Source organism: Apus apus, chromosome 8 (assembly GCF_020740795.1).
Source record: "Apus apus isolate bApuApu2 chromosome 8, bApuApu2.pri.cur, whole genome shotgun sequence".
Lineage (NCBI taxonomy): Eukaryota > Metazoa > Chordata > Aves > Apodiformes > Apodidae > Apus > Apus apus.
In genome coordinates, this window is record NC_067289.1 from 11,097,748 (window position 1) to 11,123,413 (window position 25,666).

Below are 25,666 nucleotides of genomic sequence, written 5' to 3' on the forward strand. Positions count from 1 at the left end.
TTTAGGATGTACTCTGTAAGAGCTTTTTTACTCAGGTGTGATCGCTGTCTTACTGAGTGACTATTTTAAGAACTGCTTTGATGTAGTAGCTCCGCTGTTACACTTGGGTTTTGCAAAGTCCCTAATTAATGGTACATTATTTAATTGGCTGGACAATATGAGGGAGAATACGTTAGAGCTGACCCACAAGACTGAGGGATGGGGCAGTTCGGTGGCTGACACTGCTCCATTTTAGTACGGGGGAAAGAGAGAATTAAAGGGGGTAAGCAGAGTAAATGGAGCCTGTTCCTCTGCTGTCAGCTGAGATGGCGAATGGTATTTTCTGTGCTATTCTTAGTTTGGTCTTCAGGAGTGTGATAGCAACTGAGTTTTTGAGGTCTCATGCTCAAAGAAGTTGTATTATCAGTACCCTTTCTACAGCATTTGTACAGATACACGTTCTTTTACCAAGGGTTGTGGGATGGTGGCACAATTAAAGGAAGTTCTGAGACAGGAGTTTCGCTTGTAACGCAGAGCAGCATTTTTCATCCTACACCGCCACTCCCAGACCTTCAGGTGTCCGTTCGCTGCTGTGAAACGCCGCCGTGTCAGCAACCACGGGGTTACAGGGGTAGGAGGGGGGAAAGCGGGGCCGTTTCGGCCTGCGGAGGCTGCCCCGCGGCAGCCCGGGCTCTCCCCACGCCAGGCGGGCGCCTGAGCCCCCGGGCGGAGCTGGAAGGCGGGGCGGGGGCCGCAGGTGCCGCAGCCCCTCTCTCCCCGGAGGGCGAGGTCTGCCCCGCGGGCCGCTCCGCTGCCGGCCCCGCTACCTCGGGGCGGCCCCGGGCGCCCTGCGCGCCCCGCGGGGCGACACCGGCGGGGGCCGCGGCGCGCGCCAGGCAGGGCCGCGTGCCAGCGCAGCCGCGGGCCGCCAGGGGGCGGGCGCGCGGCGATTGGCGGCCGGGCCCGAGGGACGCCGTGCGAGCCCCGCCCCGCGCGGAGGTGGGCGGGGCGGCCCCTGCCTGCCGGGCCCCCGCCCGCTCTCCCGCCGGGCGCCGCGGCGGCAGTTACTTAGCGGTTGGGAGCGGGCGGTCGCTGCGGCTGTCTCTGCCTGCCGGGCTCCGCTGGCGGGGTGCGCGACGCAGCGGCTTCGGGCCTCATCATGTCGAAGGAAGCGAAGAAGCCTTTCCGCCAAAGCTTGGCTGAGTGGCGGCAGTTCATCTACAACCCCAGCAGCGGCGAGTTCCTGGGGCGCACGGCTAAAAGCTGGGGTAAGGGCTGCCGCGGGGCGGGAGGAGCGTGTGGGGGGGGTGAGGGTCGAGCCGCTCCAGCGAAGACGAGGTGCGGCGGGGGACAAGGCCGAGGGGCGAGGAGTGGGCGGCAGCAGGGCCCCCGCGGCGCTGCGGGGCGGGGTGCGGGGGCCGCGGCGCGCAGGTGAGGCGGCCCGCGAGGCCGCGGCGCGCGCGCCTCCGTAACCGTTACAACCGCCGCTGCTGGCGGTCTAAAAATAGGTCTGGCCGTGACGGCGGGGGGCAGGGGGGGCGGGGGCTCCTCCCGGAGCAGGTGGGGGTCGGGGGAGGAAGAGGAGTTTCTGGGAGCGCGTCCCGAGCTGACTCACCCTCCCTCCCGCCTCAGTACGCAAATGCAGCAAGCGGGCCCGCAGGCTCCTCCCCGCCCGCTCCGCCGAGGGGCGGGGGGGCTCCGGGGCGCCGCGGTGCGGCTGTGACGGGTTTCCGCCGCAGAGGTGCGGGGCCGGCTCCCGCTCCGCGCCCGGCGCCTCGGATGATGGCAGCCTGCCTGCATGTCCGTGCAGCCGCTCGTCTCCATCGTTCCTTACCGCGCCTCCGCTCTCCAGCATCGCAGGAGATCGAGAATGAATGAGCGCGATTTGCCTTTATACTTCCAGGCAGTAGCTGCGGGTCAGAAACGGAGAGCAAAAAAAACCCCTCAAAACCCCAAAAGTTTGAGCCCAAGTGCCAGATAATGTACTAAAGAACGATCGCTGTATGCGGTTGTGCTAAGTTTGTTCCAACACAGGGCTTCTGAGACTTTTATTTTTCTTAAATTAAGGTTTTAAATGAAGGTTCTCCAGTAAAGCCTGTAAAGGCAGTGTTTATTTTCCTACTTTCAGGTAGTCTTCCCATTGCTTTTCTCTGAACTGGAAAGCATGTTATCATAATCTTGTTGCTTCCAGTAAAAATATTTGCATTTTCTGAGTATGTTTTCTCATCTTAAACAGTTGTATAAATCCTTAGGATGTTTCTTCAGTCCTCATGGGACATATTTACTGACTTCAGAAAATGCTGTGTCTCCTCCCAAAACTTGGATGTAGTTGGAATACTCAATAGTTGTACTTACAAAACCAACAAGAATCTCAGCGTGGCATAAAGGAACAGGCCAACACATCCTTGGCCTTGACACGATCTCAATGAATACTAATGTTGAAATAATGGGGAGGAGCCTTAAGCAGACCATGCATGGAGTGTTCTTTCTTTGCGGTGCCAATGTCTCCTGTCTGTCAAGAGAGGGCCCTAGCTCTTGCGTGAGTTCTCCATTCAGATGGAAATAAGAGCTTGCTAGCTACTCTGCCAGTTGAATGGCAACGGAGAGGAAATTTCCACTATGCTGTTGTCTAGTGATCTCTGTACAGGCAGGTTTCCTGAAGTGCGTGGGCTGGATGGATGGGTGTATGGATTGCAGAAGTCTGTGTCATCATGAATCTGACAAGCGCAACGGCTGTGGGCACGTTAGAAATAGCTTGTAGCTTTTTTAAGAAAGTGAAGTTGAAGTAACCTCTGTTTAAGCCTATCTAGTAGGATAAGTCACTTATGTTACTAATCTGTGCTAGTCTGGGGCCAATAGGTAACATTTGAAATTGGTACAACCTAGTTGGTAATTGAGATATGTTTTTTCTGCATTGGGAAAGTATCTGCAGGCTCAGATAATAGTTTGAATTCTTTTACTTCATTATTAAGTTTTATTAAGTTGTTTAGGTGATCGGTATGTGGATGGTGCTAGATACCTTTTCCTTAGTCTGGACATTAAGACGTAACTGTTCAGCAACACTACATTGTCAGTGTGGTTTTTTTTGTCAATATATATTTCTCCTGGCATTTTGTGATTAACATATTGTGCATAAAAATATTATATATATTAAGTAAAATATAGTCTTTGACCATTTGTGGGGTTGGTGTGTGGCTTTCTGCTTGGTTTTTTGTTTGTTTTTTTTTTTAATTGCAGACCACTCATTGAGTGTCTTACAATTGCGCCTTTTCTGTTGTCCGTCTCCCCTCTGGAAGGTGGGGAAGTAGGAGAGGAAAACTCTGGTTGCTAGTCAGCTGGGCTGTGTTATTTCCAGCGGCAGTATAAGAATTCAGTTGCCTCTAATCCTTTCATACATATTTCTCTTGTCCCAAGACAGCTTTCTGTCTTGAAGTAAGATATTTCTTGAAATAAGAAATAGGACAGAAGCACTTGAGAAACTGTTAAATACTTATTCATAGTATGTGCATGTTTTGCTCTAGCAGGAGACAGTCCTGGGGGCTTACTGTAGCTGCAAGGCAGTGATTCTCTGTGAATCTGAAAACTGTGACATTGGAGCACTCATCTTTGTCTGCCATTTCTATGCCAGGATTTGTAAAAAGATCTAATACAAGCTTGTCAAGTAACAGAGGTATGTTGCCTTTTGGAGTTTGGTAAAGATTTGCCTTCTACAGTTTAGTAAAAACCTTGTACTAGGTCTCCTCTTCCTGTAAAAAATGAGAGATCCTTATTTTTTGCAGACTTGAGAGTTAATTCAGTTACATCTATATACAGAAAAAAAACACCAAAACCCATACATTTTTTATTATCTGGCATAATAATTTATTGTATTAAAGGAACAGAAAATATTGGGAAAAAATGTGAATTACTTGAGTTGGTGTAAATCTTGGCAACAAAACACAAGGGGTGCTAATAGTCCTCAAAGAGGAGATGACAGGAAGGAGGACCTGTCCTGGGGTTCCACACAGGGTGTCATCAGATAGGGCAAAAAGAGGGGAACTTGGAGGACTGCCATGTGAGGCTTTCCTGTAAGTAAAAGGAAGTTTAGCATCTGACTCTCCCTGTACTGGTAAGGTGCTGTGCCTGCCTAGAATTGTAGCAAGAACCGAGTGAGATCATGATGAATGTATTGTAACAGGATGCTCACTACACACTCAAATCTGTACATAATTTTGCAATATAGACAGTAAACGTTTTTTAGTCAAGGTTACAGAAGAATAATTTGTGTCCCCCCCACCAGAAAAAAAAAAAAGACAAAAAAAAAAGACAGCAATTTAGAGTCTAGCAATACTTCATCTATGGTTACACTAGATGTCATGTCAAGCCTATTTAAGCCTTTCTGTAAGCTAGCTGTGTCAAGGTATTCAAAGTAGAGGTGGCACTGTCTTAAAATACAGAGAAATTTGGACCTACAGAATGTTCTTTTGCATGCTTAGCTGTATTCTTCAATGCAGAAATACATGCTTGAAGTTCAACAAGCGAGCAAAAAAACAGAAAAAAAAATCACCAACAAAGCCCAACTCCTAATTTTTCAGGAAGCTTTCCACCATGGCAATGGATATGCAGTTTTGTCATTGACTGTAACAAAAGATCCAGTTTTGCTTCTGTTTAGTCTTCACTGAGTTCTTGCTGGGGCATACAGTGCTCTCAAAGTTTTAGCTGATTTTTTCCCTTTACTTTTCTGGGTTCTTTATCAATGTTTTGAGCAGGGTTTTGTTGTGATTTAACTTTCTTCACAGGTAATATATTATTAAACATTATGGTGTCATTGTCTACCATAGCAGTAGAAGTATTTACATATCCAAGATGTGAATCGGAGAGACACGGCACCCTTTTTTTGTGTTGCAGCAGACAGAGAGTTCCTGCAAAAATTTGTGCACAGCCAGGAAAATTACTGCAGCCGTCTTCCATGGTACTGCCTATAGTAATAAATGAGTATTTTAGAAATCTGTAGGATGTTTTATTTTGCATGACACAGACCACTCTGAAGAAAGAAGTCTTGCCTTTTCTTTCTGCAGGTGTTAGTAAGCTCTGGTGGTACAGTGAGGGTATTTTAGGGTTTGGGGATTTTTTTGTATTGTAAATGTTTTAATTATGACATTAAGCACTGTTTTGTCTGATTCTTTCCAAGTGTTGCATTTGACAGTTTTTATTGTCTCCTGAATTGTTTAGCCATGTTATATGCGGATCCCTGGCTTATTGTGAAATAAACTGTAACACGGGACCGAGGTTTTCTTTCTTCCTGAAGTCTTCCCTCTTTCTTCCTCTCCCTCACCCTAAGATCCCCCAAATTTGGAAAACAGTATTTCTCAAGAATCTAGGGAATAAAGTTGAGACGTGATTAGTGCTTATATAATATGTATGCTAGTTTAAGACAAGGAAATCTAGATGTGGGTGACCAAAAGTCCTTCTTAATGTTGCTGGTATTGGTGGTAGTCATTAGTAACGTTACTTAGGTATTTAAATACCACTCATTAGAGGTACTGAAGAATGATCATGCAGGTGATAGGATGAATGAGCATGGAATCCAACAAGCCATAACAACAGCGTTTCGTTTTAATTTTTGCAGGTAATGCTAAATAATTGCTTTCATGTCTGTTGTGGGAATGTTTATATTGATACCTGTAAATATCTGTCTGTGTATTATGTATAGATAGATCTGACACTGGTTCATCCTATATTACATGCTTTTTATCAGTTTTGCCATGAAAAGTTTGGAAAGGTTGTGTTGCTCATGGAAACAGGTATGTGATATTTTCCATTCGCCAGTCAGACATGATTTTCATACTGCAGAAGTGTTTTGATCCCTGCAAATGAACTAGTGATGACATCTTGGTTCAGAAATAGAAGTTTTCCAGATTTGACTGTTATTTATCCATCTGTTTAGGATAGGAGAGGGTTTTGGTACGTGATGCCTTGCAAAAAGAAAAATAGAGCAACCAAAAAAACCCCAACTAGGTAAACAGTAATGCAGAATTTTGATTTTGACAGTTTTCCTGTATCTTTAGCTTTAGTGTCAAAGACTGAGAGACTTAAGGGGTTTGGTGTAGCAAGATACTGTGCAATAACTGAACTGAGTTGCATGTTAGATGTAGCTGTGCTTTCTGCGGAGTACCTGTGGAGGATACCTTTCCACTGTTACTTAGGTGTGTTTTGTTTCTGCACAAGAAATCCAGTGTTATGTGAAGTTATGTTGGCAGAGCTTCTTGACAGGTTATGGCTTGTTCGCTGTGATTAGCTTAGGATAATTAATACTAATAGGCTCACAAAGAGCAGCTTACTCAGTTTGGGGCCATTTGGAAGCTGCAGAGGGTTTTTTTTGTTGTTTGTTTTTTTCCCCTCTTCTTAGTGTGGCAAAGTAGCATAAATGGGGCAGTTTAGTGGTCCAGTGTGTTTACAAGCTATATTAAAATAAAAATAATCTCTGCGTGTGTCCTTTGCTGGGCTGGAGGAGTCTAGTGGAGTTTCAGGGCTGTGAATAGAAATCTGGCTGTGTTACTGCTGCAGCCCCAGTGGGTATGATGTTGCTGGGAAGGACAAGGACTCCCTAAGGGTCTCTTCATACTGCAGTGTCTGCCATGGAGTTGATGACTGTGTTTTAGACATTGGTGTCCCTCCAGTTTTCACCAACATTGGTACATGAAGGCTCCCCAAGGAGCCATGTATATATGTATATTAGTGCTGTCTCTGTGTAGCTTTTGGCAGGGAAGGGGGTGTTAGCAGCTCACCTTCCCCACTGGAGTCAAGAGGACTGTGTAGCTGGGTAGGCACCATTGTCTGGACTGAGGTAACAAAGGAAGAGAGCTGCAGCAGGCTTGGATCAGCTCTTTAGGGTGCTTCAAAATGGAGTCCAAGGGTGGTGTTGCAGATACTGTGGTAGTATTGGCCCAAAGCAGTACTATACTTAGGGCCATGATGTCTGCTTAGAAGTGCTTCACCATGCTGCTATAATGTCCGTCAGCAATAAACAAGTGGGCAAGGATTTTTAATTATTTTTTTTTTACCCAGTAATATTTTTTTTTTAATTAAAATACATGTGTTCTGAAATAGCTCAATGAAAAAACATTTTCCTGACTTTCTTGCTTTTATAAAATGACCACAATAGATGCTTGTCTTAAAACTTTGTTTCTGTTTCATTGGAACTGGTTGATAAATGTCTTGGTCACTGGAAAGTGTACTTTCTAGACTGCTGGATGAAAATTTACTCAATAATTGATTAACTTGTAGGAATCAGAGTAAGAGCTGACCAAAGGTTTTGAAAGAGAGTTTGGGTTGATTGGATTTGTGATACCAAAATATGTTGGCTGTTAAGATCAGAAGATCATTCCTCTGTTTTAGATCCAGTTAAAGTAAATTGCTGGTGTACTCAATACATAGGCAACTTTTGTCATGGCTTTTGTTGATTAGGATTTCTATTTTTTGTATGCTCTTTTCAACTTCTATATAGCTTCTAAATAGCCTTAGAAATAGTTTATAATAGATGTCTAGCTGGCTTGTTCATTATAGAGTAAGCTTATTCCTATGTTTGTGTACTTTACTACTTTACTTTTAGTTACTGTTGTGTCTGATATCTCAGTGATACCCAAATGTATTTTAAATAGCTGATCACTTTCAGATTATTACAGAATGGTAAGTAACTTTCTCAACATATGAACTTGGAAACTAAATCCATACCAAAGTCCAGTACCATTCAGCTGGTTGGTACAGGGAACTTATATTACAGTAAAGGTAATTCAGGATCTGCCTTATTATTTTAATATATGTACACTGAATTATTTAATAAATGATACAGGTACATGCATCTTCAGTAGTAATGGATTACTGGGGGCTGTAGTACACTAGAAAATACTTCAGTACAAAATGCAAGCATAGTTTCTGGGACAGGAGCCAGGGGTTAGGCTTTCTTCTTTCATCTTCGACTGTACAGTACTCATCACTGATGAGAATGTATGCATAATGGTTTTGATATGCTTTTCTTGACCGGAGTTAAATCTCTTTGGCTTCCTGATAGCAGCCTTATGGCTAGAATATTTTCTAAAAATTGAATTTATGTCATTGTTTGGTTATGTTTTTGAATTAGAAAGGCTTTGAAGATCCCTCTTTGTGCAGGTACCCTAATTCTTCAGTACCTGTATAGCTCCCATTCTTTTTGAATAATGTCTGTGCATGTGTCCTTAAGTATCAAGTGTTCAGTCTTTAAACAGAATCACACACTCTTTTTATTATATTATACTTGATTAATAAAACAACTTCTGTTTGATCTTAAATGTCTTTTACTAAGTCCTCCATCTGTATAGTAGATGTGCAGGAACTCTCTCCTGGTAAACATAAATTTTTAAAAGGTAATCTGATAGTAATCATCAATACATATTCTCAGAACTTCTGAAAGCAAAACCAAGGAAATGTAATAAACAGTATACTGTTATTTTATTTAATTTGATACACTAATATGGGTCCATCATGGTGAAAAAAAAATGCAAGAATACAAAACTTAGTTATGAAAATAATTGAGCTGTCCCAAATTTCTGAAGGCTTTTAAATGAAGGTTATGCATCATACCTCTGAGAAAAAGGGTAGAAAGTTCTTTGAAAGATTTCTGCAGCTGATCTGAGTCCCTATAATCTCTGAAGATTTTAACTTTGACCTGTCTGATGCCTTGTTTTTTCAGTAAACAACCAATATGTATATCCAGAGTGCATGTCTGTGCATGCATAATGAAAAATGGGGGGAAAGGGGGAGAGAAAACCAGGGAACGCTTCTCAGTTTGTTTGCAGCTAAGTGATTGTGAAGTATAGCTTCAAAATAGACTGTTTCCTTGAGGCTCTACTTCCTTAAGCAACTGTCAAGTTGAAGCTTGTAACATCTGTGTAATTGGTGAATTTCAAGAAGGCTGCTGGATCCCAGGAGTAGATTGGTAAATCTGGTGGTTTCTTTAGGCAAAGACTTTTGGTAAGCCTGAATGGAAGGCTTGGTTTGTTTTAAAAAATAGGCAGCAGAAAGCATTTTCACCTTGAGATGTCTCTTCTAACAGGATGTACGTGTGAATGAGTGCTCTGTGTGATTGAATTTCTGTGTTGTCTCTAATATCAAGTATGTTGTTCAAATATCAGTTGCTTCCTACCTGTTCTGGATCCAGTATAATATTTTTATCTTTTCACTCAGTTCTTTTGTCTTCCCTAGTTACCCCTTTCCAAATACAAAACTATAATTTTCTTAACCAAGTGAATTTTTTTTTCTAATGGACTGCTTAGTCATCTTTATCTGTTTTCCTGTGCAGACCAAATAATGTTTTTTAATGCTTCTCTCTTAAAAATGGAGAAGCCAAAATGACCTGTCAGTTTCAAGAACCAAAAATATGAAGAAAACCTTTTTTGCATACATGAGTCTGCAGCGTGCAGTACATTTGTATGCTAGAAGCATATTGATGTATAACTATGATTAGGAGCAGCAAGGGATTGGGGGGGCAACCATAAGCAGGCTCTGTATTGCTTGTTTCCCATTTTTATTTTCAAAATAGGTGATGGAATTAGCTGAAATGAAAATAGTAATTTTAGCTTTTTCTTTACAGGTTTGATCTTACTATTCTATCTGGTATTTTATGGCTTCCTGGCAGCACTCTTCACGTTCACAATGTGGGTTATGCTTCAAACACTGAGCAATGATATACCAAAATACCGTGACCGGATTTCTAGTCCAGGTAACCGTGTATTTATTTTTTCATAAATCTCAGTCTTGTTTAACAGCTAAGTTACATTTGAGAATTTGTTTGAAGTATGAACTGCCTCTGGGAAACTAGTTATTATTCAGTTATGGGTTCCAAAGGTAAAACCTGGTGTGAGGCAAGTTATATAAGTTCAGTCAGTAGCTTTTTGGGCACATGGGCCAACTTTTGCTGGTTTTTTTCTGTTTAATTTGTCATGTGTCTAGACTGCAATTCTACCTGCACATCGACACAACATGCAATTGCAGAAGTGGGATTATCACGTAATCCAATTGCTTTAAAGATACTATAAACCAGTTCTCTTGTATCAGGTGGAAGGCTGTCTGGGATTTGTATTTGATACAGGAAGGATGCACTGTGGGGGTGATGTGCTCAAGATATGAAGACTTTTTCAGAGTTTTCACTGTAGTATTAGGTGGCTTGCAACCAACATGGAATGTTTGTGGGCTCAAGGGGTGGTTGACCTATTATGTTGGGATCCACTGGAGAGAGAAGGTCCCATTGCTGCCACTAAAAGTGCCATTAAAAATAAGCTTCTTGGAACTTGTGTACCTGCCCATCTCACTGTTGGCTGGTTCAAGAAGCTATATGTGATAGCAAAACAACTTCACAAACAAAAACTAATAATATGGTGGTTGTATTTTTATTCCCCCCCCCTTTTTTTTTTTAAGATTGGTTTAAGGATATCACAAAAATCTGTCTTAGACTCTATTTTGGTGTGACTCCATATTGGAAAAAAAATCAGGATTTTCACTTGTAAAGATGCTTCTTCGTACTTGTAACTACACCAGAGATTAGTGTTTTCTATCCATTATTTCCGGAGAATGTCTTAAATATTTTATTTGTATATGCAATCTAAGTGGTTGGACTATCTGCAAAGCTGAGAAGATATTTCAGATTTTATAACAACTTGGCTTAGTGACCAAATTCATGTTTAAAACACAAGAAAACTAAGTGGCTATGCAATATTAATATTTTTGTGGAAGTTAAGACACCATTATTTTTTTAAAATACTTGTTTCTTTTTTGAACTCCCAAATCCTTAAACTTAACCACCATCTTGCAGCTGCATCGACACGCAAGTTGATGCAGTAGTCCTGTTTGTGCAAGTTGCAATTAGGCCTCTGGATTTTGAACAGATTTTGATGCGGTATTCAGGCCTTCTCTAACAAGTTTTCCTGTGTGATAAGGGATTCTTGAGGTCTTCTGCTCCTTTTTCAAGCTAAGAATGGGCTGGGGAAAAAATGATGATAATAATAAAGACCTTCTTAGTTTTTTTTACAAAAGGGGAAAAAGAAAAAATTTGGCTTAGTTGATTATTCCTCCTCATTTCCTTTGTGGTAGTCAAAATTTTGGTAGTGAATGGAGCTGTGTGTTGTGACTCAGTGATGGACTTGAGTGACATTTTTTTCTCTAGCAGTTCAGGGTGTTAATTTTCCTTTGTTTTGAAATAAGTCATAAAGAATGTTTGCTTTAAAAAGTGTATATGTCACAATTAGTTTTTAACTTAAGAATTCCTATAACATTTCAGAATTACTTTTTTTTTTAATTAATACTAAGTCTGTAATTACTCATACATAAGAAGTTAATAAAATTGCTTGTTTCTGTTTTAATGTTTCTCTTTAACTCTGTCGTTTTTCACTTGCAGTGAAACATGTCATGTTCCTGGCTGTAAAACTTTAAATTATAAAAAAATTCTACACACAAAACCTGGATGGCGTAGGTCAAAGGTTTTACTCTTGTGTGAAACATACTTGAAAATCTCACAGTTTATTTATTTTATAATTGATATTTGAGTTGCATTGTCCACTGATATATGATAGTATCAATCAAATCCAGGTGATTTAAAAACCTTTTTTAAATCCCTCTTGGAGGTGTTGGATAATTTAATATCTTGTTATAATCCTAGATGTGATCCTATGTTAAGCCTGCTAATTCTGTTTATCTAGACAAGACCAAATCCTGCATTTCTCTGTCTGTGCATCAGTCCTACTTCAGATAGCTTTTTCTGTAGAATTTAGAGCATAGTCTGTAGACAGACTGTGATCCACTGGAATTGGAGCAGCCCCTTCATCTTAGGATGTTTTTGAAGTTCCCCTGAAGCAGTAAATATCTTCAAATTATTGTTGAATTAATTGATGACTCGTTTAGTGACTTTGTCATATTCGCTTTGAAAAACAGCATGAGTCCTTAATTTATAGTGTAATTCTATAGATAATAACAGTCTTTTGTCCCTCAAATTCCCTTAGTGTGTAAAACCCCTTCAGTGATTTTTCTCCCTTGTTACTTTTACTTTTTACTTCACTTTTAAAGTGCTTGTAATAATTTCTGCCTTCAGATTAGAAGCTTGGTCATTTCTACACATAAAAAATTAATAGACCTGGACTGCTTAATTGCACTTTCTATATGTTTTCCAAAAGTTTACTGTGATTGCGTAACTACAGTAGTGTATTAAGAATCTACCATTAAGACAACCTACCCACTTAATCTTCCCACTATACTCTTATCTTCCTAAGTGATTATTTGGTACAAATAAGGTATGATTTTATTTTTTAATTTTGGGAGATGAATTTTATTTTCTGCCTTAAATTTTATTCATTTGGGATTCTAGTTTTAATTGGTTTTGCCAGAGGATAGGAAACTACATGACATCCTAAGCTGATACAATTAGTTGCTGCTCTAGTTGCACTTCTTCCCTTATGCTGAATTTGACATTGTTCAAACCATTTTAATATTCTAACTTTGAAGAAAACTAACTAATTGAAAATAGGCTGGTTTGGTTTTCTTGTTTGGTTTTGGTTTTGTTTTTTTTTGTGGTTTTGCATTGTCAGTTTTCAGCTATACTTGAAGAGACAGATGCATGGACATTCATATGTTAATCACTTCAGGCATTTTATCCATTTTAATGACTTACATTAAATAAAAGTTACCTTAAGGTAGTGTGAAAAAAACAATCAATCATGCATCTTTTTTGAACAGATTTAATTTCTTCTGCAGTTTCTGGTAGTGTGGTGCTATTTCTTGTAGTACTGAAGCTATGATGAATCGTAGCATTAGGTATCTATGTTAGTGACACCTCTCCTGAAGCAGGGCTGTACGGATTAGCAGAGTGTGCTTTTTGCTTTCACCTGCTACAGAAACACCCTAGTGATTTAACTCTGTACCTTTCTTTACCCATATCCTGGGACAAAGGACAGTTCACCTCTATCAAGGGCCCAAACTCGAGTCAGTGTTTTGCCTTTTTCATACTTCAACACAAAGCTGGACTTCAGCATTGGGTAATCTGTGTCCTTGTTTCTCCTGCCGGTCCTGGCTCTTTGGCTGTAGATTGCTCCTGTTCCAGTGCCCTCAGCCAGCAGCTGAATGAAGCCAGCAGTTGGCCCCACTGCAGCGGGCTGGGGAACCCTCACTGCTGCAGTGCCCAGGAGGCAGCTCAAGAGTGTTGGTAGTTACCACAGCCTAAGTAGTACCCCTTTCAAGTGACGTGTGTGCAGTGGTTTGACAAAGTTTCATGTTTTCTCCATGAAACAAATGACATCTAAACTTTCTGTTCGAGGAGGAAAGGATTAACAACTAACTCTGCTTGTCTGTTTTGATTGGAAATCTTTCAAGCCATTTTATGCATTATAAAGTTTTTTAAAATACTTTGGTTCTTGTGGGTTTCAATAAGATTAATACAATCATAGCTTCACTCTCTATTGCCTAAAGCTTTGATGCATTGCTTTAACTGGAGGCTTTCTGGGTGTGTTTTTGGGTATTTTTTCAATTATTTTTAAGTGTAATTTGCTCAATATGGAAAGTGAATAAGTAAACTTCTTTGATTGAAAGTGATTAAGTTGTGATTTTGCTATTCCTAATCAGTTGGGTTTGATTTGTGAATTGCAGTTATATGTTGGATGGAATTTCAGGATTAATTAATGTAATGTTGATTTTGATAACTGACTTCAAACACAAATTACTTTCCAGTACTATGGAATATGGGGGTAACACTGGAGGCTTTTTACAGATAAATTTTTTTCCAATTGATCAATATGATTTTTAAATAGGTTAGAGTGATGTAGGGAAGAGAAGCTGTTGAGTTCTTTACTTGCACTTTCTCTTTTTAAGGACTTATGATATCACCAAAGCCAGACACTGCACTGGAATTTTACTTTAACAAGAGTGATGCCCAGTCATATGCAGAATATGTTTCTACACTTAGAAAATTTCTTGAATGTAAGTTACTTAAAACTGTTCAAGTAATTCAGGAGTCTTAATGTTGAGTACATTAGTTTCCTTTTTTGCTTGTAGTTAATAATTGCTAATGAAAACTGATTCAAGTTCAGCTTACTCTAGATGTGTGTTATTAAAATATATAATTTGCAGTAAAAGTTAAGTATCAGTACCAGTATCAGTACTGGACAGGGAGCATCAGCATCAGTGTTTTAATGACATGGTTGTGTAAATACTACAAGATGTAGAAATTACATATGCCAAAAGAATTCAGTGCAAAATTACATGGGTATGTATTTGGAAACAAATTTTATCTAAAGTTAATTGATTGGTCTTTATCTAAAATGGCTTGGTAACTGAGTGAGAATTCTTTAAAGGAGGTTGAGGGGAGACCTCATTGCCCTCTATAACTACCTGAAAGAAGGTTGTAATTTTGGCCTCTTCTCCCAAGCAGATAATGATAGAACCAGAGGAAATAGCCTGGAGCTGTAGTAGGGGTTGTTTAGGTTGGTTATTGGGAAGAACTTCTAAACTGAAAGAGTGGTCTGGCACTGGAACAGCTTGCCCTGGGAGGTGATTGAGTTACCATCCCTGGAGGTATGCAAAAGCTGTGTAGATTTGGTACTTTAGGGCATGCTCTAGTGGCTGAGGTTGTGGGGTTTTTTGTGTTGATGGTTGGACTCGGTGATCTTAGATGTCCTTTCCAACCATGATGATTCTGTGATTCTTGATAGGCTTTGAAAAAAATCAATATAAGAGAATGCTGAAAATAGTCTGAAATTAGATGTTTATATAGCCTTTTGCAATTTTTTGCTGCTTGTATGCTTTATACCATTGATTTACAAGCTCTTTGTGTTCCATAGCGTATGATGATTCAAAGCAATTGCAAAACATCAACTGTACACCAGGAAAGATTTTTGATCAGAACAATGTTGCTATCAAAAAGGCATGTCGTTTTAACCTCGCTGAGCTTGGACAATGCTCTGGAAAGGAAGATAAGACCTTTGGGTATTCTAAAGGAACTCCCTGTGTGCTTGTGAAAGTGAACAGAGTAAGTGCCTACTTATTTTTTAATTCTTTGTATAAGTGCTTCTAAATACCACTCTTTGAAAAATGACTGTAGAAAAGGACTGAAACCGTTCAGTTTGCTTCTCAAGATATTTGCATTTTTTGGAATAAAATAATTTACTGAAATGTCTAGCAATTCGTGTGTTTCAGAGAGTAAAATTAAGTGAGCTTTTTGAGCGTTCTGATACAAGTATTTGCTTTGATGACTTGCATCAAAATATCTGAAACCCCTGTTTTAAGGAGTACGATACTTTATGCTATATAAGAGACTCTAAACCACTGTGCACGTAAAGTGTGTTTTAGTTAATGTCTGCATTCTCAAAATATAATTAGAATGTCATGCATTCTGTAACTCCTAAAAGTTTACTGAGTATTTGACTGTTCTGTGATATTATACATCACTTGAACTGCTAACCAGCTTGAGGCATTAATGTTATATGCTGAATGTAAAATAAGAAAATAGTCCTTTCTGTGGCCGCTGTAACTATTTGACCTTTTACTTAACAATGCTTAAAATCTTAGTTCTAGTCTAAAATTTTGCTTCATATAAAAATTATTCTAGATAGATTTGCTCCCTATATGAACTCTTCAATATTAAGTGGGGGAAAAGTTCGAATTCAGACTGTAAAAGTGGAAAGGGGAAGAGAGTCTATAAATATTTTCACTTTCTCTCCTTTAGATAATTGGATTAAAGCCTGAAGGAGAACCACATATATTCTGTACATCTAAGGTCAGTTCTGAATGTAAGAAATGTGCAGTTAATTTTCCTTGTTATTAGAATAAAAAGTTAAGTAATACTGGGTCAGAACATTTATTTCACTCTTTCTTGTTAGACTGTATAGTTTTTTCTTGTTTTAATTTACTGTATGTCTAGCTTAGTTTTAGTGTATTTAATTTCTCCACTGTATAAATATACTTTTTATTTGTTGCTTTTCTTTCATCTTTAGCTGTGTCTGACTTAACTTACTTTAGACTCAAGGAAAATGCAAACACCTAATTTGTGTTCATCTTTGTTTATTTATTGTGAGTTGTGTTTTGTTTTCCCATTTCATAACCTATATTTTTATTTTTTCTCCATGCTGCAAGTGCACCTTAGACAATTTTATAAATGAAGGGTAAGACACAGTGTGGAAACTAACGTTACTGTGCAAGTAAAAGTTGCCTTCAAATCTAGCATAAACTATTTACAATAACAGCTAATTTATGTGTATTAGTTGTGTACCAGTGGATTTACACAGAATGTTTTATGGCAACTGTAGTGATTACTTGGCTTCTGCATATTTTTCCTTGACTGCTTGGGGAGCAGTGAAAGCCTTGGTAAGTTAGTGACTTGAGCAAAGAATGGAATTGTGGGTTTTAGCTTGAGGTGACTGATAAAAATGTAGGCTGGTAAATTTCAGTAGTTAATGAGACAAATACTGTAAGAGTTCCAGCCTTCATCCTAGGTACCTGTGGTGGATATACATTTCAGTTCTTTTTATGGAATCTTTTAAAGTTTTGATCTCACCATGATGTGCAAGTAAAAGTGATTCTGTCTCTGAAATTTGAGACTGATTTCTTTGTGTTCATGCTTAAAAATGCTGCTTTGTTGGAAGAATTGTTTCTTTAGAAATATAACAATTAAGTTCATTCTACTTCTGCTAGTACTCTTTCTTCTTTGACTTCTCTAGTTTATAGTTTTTCATAATGTGGTATCTCAAACTGGACAGAAGTTTGGCTCTAACTGCAGTATTTTTAATGACAGAATTTTTCCCTTACTTACCAGATTGAAAGTAGTAATGTCTCTCAGTGAATTTGCTGTCTGTAATACTCTAAGTCTTTATTTTAATTTACTACTTAGATCTTTCTTTTGATTATTTCATAGTCTGTATATGTGATTTCTTGAAGTTTAGAGCTTTGAATTTCATGTTACTGTTTTTGCCCCCCCTCTGTAATTTTTGATGATCATCTTCTCTGAAGTGTTCTGTATTACTTCCAGCTTGGTGCCATCAGTCAATGGACTTTATTTTACATCTTGTGAGTCCTTATTGAAAACACTGAGTAACATCCAGGACAGTCATCTTCACTTGCACCTGTAATGCTTTTTGAAGTGTTGAAAACTAATGTTCAAGGGATTTATAAAACGTTAGGGGTAATCCTATATTACAATGATGGCATTTCTTCAGCTTTATCTCTATGAGACAGTGGTAAAAGCTATACTAAGCAAACCATAGTTTTGCTTTTTCTTATCCTCTTAGCTGATGTCAAACTTGTTCTTTTGCTGATGAAAACTTGGTTGGTCATGGTGGGTTTTTTGCTGTTTGTTAACCCTTTGAGATACTTGTATTGTAGGTTACAGTTAGTCTTTTCTTGCATCCTCTTTCATTATGTATGAAGTGCTGCTTTATGCCATAACCAGTTAGAATTTCTCTGTTCTATTCAAGTGTGGTGTTTTTAAATTCAAGATGGTTAGTTCTTCATTGACTTCCAGGGAGAATGTTGTCGGGCTTTGGCACTCTGAATGCATCTGTTTTATCTTAAATTAGCCTGTTCTTCCCCTAGCTCATCATAATTTACCTGCTTAGGAAAGCTTAAGTATTGGTTGCAATTCATTCTTTTCTTTAGACAGCAAAGCATCATCAACAACTTTAATTTTCTCATTTTGTCTATGCTTTGTTTTTGCAGACTTGTCCTTTCTGTTATGCCCCTTGCTTGCTTTAAACTTAAAAAATAATGCTGTTCTTCACATCAGCTTATGAGACTTTGTTTCCAATTCCATATTTATTTCTTCGACTGTGTAGAATATTGGATCTTGCTGATGCAAGGATGTGAACTGTGACCCTTTTGTGTGCACAATGGAAAGGTGAAGGAGGACAGCCAATAGGCTTTCATGCATTTGTTAGATGGATTTATAATTGCATTGCATCTGTCACTGGATTTGAATGTTTCCTAAATAGAGGCTCAGAACGGAAGTTGAAGTATAGTGATCATTTGTACTTCTTTGTTGCTTCTCTTATTCAGGGTGTTCACCTAGTCTTTAGGTAACTGAAGTGTTCTCCTTCACTTGATGTTTTTTCTTTTGCTTTGCTCTCAACAAATGTGGATTAAAAGAACTGCGGATGTACCGCAAGTTTTGCGACATGCGTTTCTGAAAATAAACCCCACACTGATATTAACTTCCTAGAATATATGATCTTATTTGTGCAGTTCATAATGCAAATGCAAGTTACTAGTTCAGAAATCTTTACACCTGAGTAAGAAAGACTTGATAGTTGGGGGTTCTCCCCACTTTGCTCACTCTAGCTGTCATCACTGTAATTTCCCCAGGGAAGTGAGTGCTTGCAGTGGCAGGCACTAATTACAGCTGGTTCTTCCTCCTGCACCCTGAAGGAGCTGATCTGCTGTAGTCTTGAGGATCTCCACAAAGAGAAACAAGCCAAAAAATGATTGTGTTTGCAAGAACTTTGATGATCAGCATTTTAGGGGGTTGGTCTGAAGCTGATACTACACAATTTCATGTACACGGGAACATCTTGCAGCAGTATTCTTTCAAGTTAAAACTACCTTTACTGAGAAGTGGTACATTTGAGATTTTTTAGCTACAGAAAAGAAAAATAGCCTTAGTTCCAAAATACACAGATTTCTGCTGTTCAGGAACTAGTCCTGACTTTGTATTAGGTATCACTTTCTAGTTGACAGGAATGAAGAATGGCTGTATCAAAGATGTGCCTTGCTCTTGTCAACATACTCAGCATCTGAGTCACCTTGGTTTTTGTGAGAGAAATCTTTAGATGTTTTACAGGTTCTACTGGTGCAATGATACCGTTTCTTCTCAAATGATTACAATACAATCTTGCCCAAGTTCTTTCCTTGGGTCTTTGTACATTATTTTAACATCTCCAAAATTATTCTTTAAAAGACACAGTCTTAATAGAGACCCATTAAGTGAGGTGGAGTCTGTCTGTCCAGCTAAGTGGTCTGATTTTTAGATTTGCTGGCTGCCTGCAGCTCTTTGTGGAAATTGTGAATGGTAGAAGTAGTTCACACTCGCTAATGGACTGATTCTTGAATCTCTTCAGCAAATGCAGCTTGTTTAGGTGTAGGGTTTTTTTAATTGTGTAGAGATGTTAAGTAGGATTAATTAATTATTAAACCCCAAGCCCACAGCCATTGCATGAGACAGGTAGTTGCATGTCCCACAACCTCTCTGCTATTGCATTGACAGCCTAATGCATATATATTTATGACTGCATGCATGCCTTGTGTTTAGCTGATCCAGAAAGCTCTACTCCTCTTTAGCTGTGATCTTCCTGATGTTATTCTATATTCTGATTTTTTTAAACTATTATTTCAGAAACATATTTGAAAAAAAAATAATATATATATTTTCAGCTAACTGCATGGGCTTTAAATAATAATAGTGAAAAGCAATATATTTCTACTTAGTAATTCAGTTTGCTAGCTGAATGTCCAAGATACTTAATAAGAACATGTTGAAGAATTGCAGTAATTTAGACTGCAAAGGAACAAGGATGTGGCCATGTCCTCAGGAACATGTTGTATGTTCTTTTGAGGGGGCAAGGAGAAGGTATTCTTGAGCTGTGCTTTAATATTTATTTTTTTTTAATCTTTGTGTTCCTTTTTTGCTTAGTTCTATTACTGCAGTTTTCTTGACTTTCTAGTGTGTTTAAAATTGCAGCTGATGTATATGGTAGTACAGAAAAAAACAATGGAAGTTACTAATGTACTTTGAACATATATAAACAAGCAGTCATGTTCTGAACGGAGGTTCTGTTAGTGGCATTTTCCTTTCTTATGTGTACCTTACAGACAGTCACATCAGATGTGGGCATTTCCTAGTGGTTTGAGCTTTCAGTAGTTTTCCAGGCTGACACAGTCCTGAGGAATATTGTACATAGGGAGGTGTGTCTGTGTGTGGCTATACTGTTAGCCTGTGTCTGGAACAGCTCAATCACGTATACATATTTTGTTTATCTGACAGATTGGGTGACTCCTCTAGTCTGAAATTAGGCATCAGCTTTATAGGTAGCTGCCTCTTATTACAAGATTTGGGATTACAGAGGAAAGTCTAGTAATAAGGTCATATATGTGTATATTATTCCTCTAAGGTGGTGATGACATACAGAAACTCTAGTAACATCACCATTTAAAATTAGGGTTTCCTTTTAGGTAGACTAGATTCCAAGACTAGCTGAACAAATTTTAGGAAGAGTACACCATTGCAGAGAGGGGGCTGTAGATCTTTGAAGAGTTATGTTTTTCCAATTTGTGAAGCTTAAAAACCTGGCTTTAAACAGAAATTTATCTTTAAATACAGATGTGCTGTGGCTTCACCAAAATATACAGTCTATGGATACTTGGGATTTTAGCTCATACATAGGTTTTTTGGCCACTGTTAAATTATTCCCTGCAATTAATATCCTCTTCCCTCCTTCCCTTTTCTTTGACTCATGAGGGAAACACAAAAGCAAACTATTTTGACCTGATTACTAATTTAAATAATACTTTTAATAATCCTTACTTTAGCAGATGTGAGCAGCATGTAACTGTTTGCCAAAAATAAATCTATTTTGGAAGTTATTCTAAGATTTTGGAGCTCGGTTGCATTTTTTTAGGGATCTTATACTTTATCATTGGGTTGTAATTATAATTTTGTGTTCCTTTTTGTGCAAGCAGATGTTAACTTAAAATTTTGTTGCTATCTCAAATCACAGGAAGAAGGCATGGTTCAGATAAATTATTTTCCTACTGGAGGCTCAATTGACTTAATGTACTTTCCCTACTATGGGAAACGCTTGCATGTAAGTATGTCTTAAAGATTGTCTTCATTGTGTAAATGCTTTGTTTCTGTTTACATTTACAATTACTAAGATGGATTCTGGGCATTGTCCTAATGAAGAAGAGGCTGTATACTAGTAGTAGTATTAGGACATCTGCTGCTTTTTGATCACTGATACCTTTTGGAATCTTTTTTGAATGCAGGGAAAGGTGGAAAAAGAAAAGTGGTTCTTCAGATTACAGTACAGTTTCTAGTGCTTAATCCTTGGGGATATAAAGTTAATAATTCAGTTATGGTATTGTTGATGATATTTGTGACTTTGCAGTTATGTTTTCTGTTTGCTCGGTTTCATGAAGATGCACTTCATGGTAGCAGATTTTTTTTCTTTTTAATTTTTCTTTGCTTGCTCCATCTATCAGTGTATTCTGACATAAATTTTATTTATCTAATTGAAGAACACTTAAGTCTTAAAAAAACCCGAAGCCTTTACACATAGATTTAAAACTCCAACTCCTTTTCAAACTTGAATTTAGTTATATTTTTCTTCTCTTTCATCAACTTGTGTTAACTACATACAGAAAATCTGTACCCTCTATCAAATATAAAATTATATTGCCTCTTACTGATGAAGTTACTCAGCCTAATAAACTTACCTTCACTGCTCACCATTGAAGATAAAAGTACTTTTAAGTGTCAATCTATTAGATCCATGGTGTACCACAGTTGTTGGTTGTAGTTTTTGATTTTGGAATATCTTGTTGCTATACTGACAGAAAAGGAAAGATTATGGAAGGAGAATAATGAAGTTAGGCAAAACTCAATTATATTCCTTTTTTGACTTAGATGTTTAAGAAAAAGCTTTACTTTTTTGTTTGTGTTCGGTTCAATGTCCTTTCACATTTACTTTATCATGTGGGATAGGGGCTGTGGTTTGAGGGATTCTTGCTTATGTGAGGTTCAATTCTCCTGACGTTAGTATATTGTAAAACAGAAAAGACAGTTGAGTGCTGAAAGGCTGAGGTGTCTGACTAGGTCTCGAGAAACAGGATTGATTGATTGGCTATACAACAAAATTTTTGTATCAGTGTGGGATTGTTGATTTACTTTTATTTTGTAAAGGAGCTAAAAGGACTTGACTAAGATTGCTGCTCTTGTGCTAAGGTAGAAGGCATACTAATCTACAGTTTCATGTTCTGGAATTAATATTTACCTTTTGTTGCCCACCACAGTGAACCCAACTCCCTGACCTTAGGGAATGTTAACTGTTTTAGGAGATCTGTGGTGCTTCATGAGGGTGCTGATACTCTCCCCCTCCCCTCAAATTTTATATTGAGTAGAAAATCCATTGTGGTATTGTCTGTCTACAAAACATCATAGAAATTTGTGTATTTATTTGAAAAATCTTGGTGATGAGAAGACTCTGAGGAAACACAGGAATTAATATTATATCTTATTTTTAGAAAACTCAGTACCTTACATGTGATTATAATCCTTAAAACCAAAGGATTTTGAGTTGCATTTTCTCCTCCCACTTGGAAGTTTATAGGAGCACAGGAAAATTTCTGATGTAGTAAAATTGCCATCCAAGCAAAGTAGTTATTTCAATTGATGTCTTACTAGTACTTCATATTAAAGGTATCAGCACATCAGCTTCCATAGCATCATTCTTTGTAAATCAGACTTCAAGTATTCTGTAGTGCTTTCTTTGGTGTAAGAGTAGAGAAAATAGCCTAAAAAACCCAGAAATGTATTAAGGAGTCTCTTAAGTTAATGAGAGGGGGGGAAAAAATCCAATTAAATTTTAAGGCTTATATTATACTACTGCAGTGTTGTATTTAGTCCACTGGTTATGGTTTTTTTTGACCAAGAAAGTAAAGAATTGTGCTTAATCAGTGGTATTGCCCTACAAAATATAAATTATGGAACAACTTAATGAATTTTGGATTAAATGCTGCTTTAACAAGGTATAATAAATAAGCTCTTACTTAATTCATAGGCATTTTACCAGATAATTCAATTTGTCCTAATTGAATTGGACTTGAGAAATAATACTGACTTGACAGAAGAAAAATTTATTCTGCATTTGTTCTTAAGTTTTAGTTTTTATTATAGGGAAAAGATTAATAGAATCATTAAGTTTGGAAAAGATCTCTAAGATCATCTGAAGTCCAACCATCAACCCAACACCACTGTGGCCACTGGACCATGTTCTAAAGTGCTGGGACTGAGCTGTAATTGTTCCACCAAATACGATTGACCAGGTTACTGTCAGAATGTTGAAGGAAAGGTTTCTGTGTAAAGCTATCAAACAGATAATACATTTTAGAATGGATTGGTGCTGAAGAAATAAATGGGATAGAGTGGAAGGGAAGTTAGTGAACTAGAATTTGTTGAACCATGCTTTTAGCAAAATTCACTTAAATTAGAAGATTAAAAAGCAACAACAACCAAAACAAGCAGAAGAGAAAATGGAATAGACAGGAAGAAAGAATATAATTTCAGAGGCTGTTTCGTAGAGGTTTCTAGAAAAATAAGTCAGTGACTTAAGTAGTGTTGAATATATTAGTTAAGAAATAGTATGAAGAATGTATACTTGACTGTCTAACCTGGGGGAAAAAAAGTCTTGCCTGTGTCAGATTGGACTTTGAAAGGTTGGATTCTTAATTAGCTTTTTTCTTAACTATTCTGATGGATTAAATGTTAATTTACATGCTAATTTATTCTGGTATCTGAAATATTTTCCCCATCTTTCTGTTTACTAGGCTCACTATTTACAGCCTCTAGTGGCTGTTCAACTAGCAATTCACTCCAACAGTACCAAAGAAGAAATAACAATCGAGTGTAAGATCCGCGGCTCACCTAATTTAAAAAATGAAGATGATCGTGACAAGTTTCTGGGACGAATTGCCTTCAAAGTTCAGATGACTGAATAGCATGAGTAAAAAATTGTCCACAAAGTAACCCGTTGTGTTGTCTGTTTTGTATCAGTTGGACATGCCATTCCTAGGATATGAGACCACCTTGGAGAATGTTAAGGTGGTTTATGGCATTCAGGGTAGCATAACAATATGCTTCCAAATCTTATGTTTAAAATTCCTCAAAATAAATGCCTGTCCTGCTTCTGCCTGCCCCATTGGAACAGTGTACAGACTGTAGTTATGTCATAGGGACCTGTAAATAGCTGATTTCAAACATTCTAATGATGACCTTTGTCCTGTTTTAAAATGTGGTTTTACCCCCAAGTGAGTGTCTCAAGCTTAATGTGCTGTGCTATGTAAATATTGTATTGATTTAACACTGGTTTAACTGTCATATCTCAATGCTGACGCAGTTATAGGGGTAAATAATAAATGGTACTTGATTGACATAGTGAATTTTTTGAAAAAGTGAACACCTCCAACATAAATTGTGTGTTTGGGAGTGGGTGGATTGCTGGCTGTGTGGAGATGCCTTAAATTGTATACTGGGTGGTTTGGGAGAATTGGAATGGATTTTAAGAGTTGGTGTGGATTTCTGAAAGCAAGTGCTCAACTAGTACTTTCTTGTGCTTGTCACTGTGCAAGTATTGTGTACATGTAATACTTGGGTATAGAGTTTGGTATTCTAGCTGAGGAATTGAATCTTTCTTTGTGTTGTTAATTGCTTGCAGTATGTGGAGCACAAATCTATACAATATTTTAAAACTTTCTAGTTCAGAAATATCAATATACAACAAATTAAACTGCCTAGGGTCCTGGTAACAGTTATACAACAGAGCTGCTTGAAAGAAATGGCCTCACTATTGTGGGAATAGGCTTTCATTTTCCAGTTAAAAAATTCCCTGAAGAACCTATGTTTAAAAAAAAAGAAAGGATTGTCTTGATTAAACATTCCTGTTTAATTTATATACTCTGTTTCGTTGCATCATTTTAACGTGCTTCACGTCTTCGTCTGCTTTTTCATCTTGGATTTTCTGTGTATCATCCATTTAGAAAATTGGTATCATCAACTACTTTATAGAAATAATATCCTGTTGATTTGGAGTGGATTATCTATAGTTTTATTAATCCAGTTGCTACAAATAGACTGGTTTATTTGTGACTGCTCCTTACATTAAACCAAGTCAGCCCATTGTATGGGGTTGTAACTTCTGCGGTTGTGCTGACATGGGCTTTTTTTGTGTGTGTTTGGTTTGGTCTTGTTTGGTGATGGTGGTTGGCTGGTTTTGTTTTTGGTTTTGTTTTTTTTAGCACATAGGCCATATTCTGATGTTTTCTCAGTATTAAAGACCACAGCAAATAAGCATTTGTGTAAATACCTGTATGTTCTGCTAAATAGGCCTAAATTTGTTACTGAACATGCTTTTACTCCTAATTCTTACAGTGGTTTTTAATACTTTATTTAAACAAATTAAATTAATTATTACTAAAAATCAAGATTCAGTCTTAGTGCCCTGCTTTGATAATATTTGAGGCCAACCTAAGCCACATTAGTGCAAAACTTTTGTGCAAGCTTACACTGGTGGCACAGTTGGATGAAGCTGCTCTTAATGGGACTTGAACAGTGTCTTGAATCTCATTAAAAATAGATTTATACTGATCTGATACCATTCTGCATGCTTTTTTGTTGAAAGAAAAGATGATGTTCCTACAATATGCAATGGGTACTTTTGTAATAATAGCATGCGTTAATACTTAGTAACGGTGTTCTTTCAAAGTGTTCCATTACTAATGTGTTAAATCATGCACTTTTAGAGCTGGGATACTTGGGGTTTCGAAAATGACTAATTGCTTCTCTGTATATTCATACTGCCTGAAAGTATTTTAATAGTTCTGAGGGAACTTAACATGTAGATGTTGCATCTGAAAATGAGAAGGACAAGCGTCATGT

At 38.1% G+C, this 25,666-nt stretch overlaps 1 protein-coding gene across 2 annotated transcripts; it reads left to right on the plus strand.

Annotated features, from left to right (window-relative positions):
* The first annotated feature begins 985 nt into the window (after window positions 1-985).
* Window positions 986-24,681, plus strand: ATP1B3 (ATPase Na+/K+ transporting subunit beta 3). Of its 2 annotated transcripts, XM_051625851.1 has the most exons (7): window positions 986-1,247; window positions 9,587-9,715; window positions 13,846-13,953; window positions 14,814-15,001; window positions 15,698-15,748; window positions 20,733-20,819; window positions 23,560-24,681. In XM_051625851.1, exons 1-7 carry the CDS (start codon window positions 1,139-1,141, stop codon window positions 23,728-23,730), a joined length of 843 nt encoding a protein of 280 aa, XP_051481811.1. In that variant the 5' UTR covers window positions 986-1,138; the 3' UTR covers window positions 23,731-24,681. The 2 variants fall into 2 exon arrangements, with proteins under 2 accessions (XP_051481811.1, XP_051481813.1); XM_051625853.1 differs by lacking the exons at window positions 986-1,247; window positions 9,587-9,715 and adding an exon at window positions 9,747-13,183.
* The last annotated feature ends 985 nt before the right edge of the window (window positions 24,682-25,666 follow it).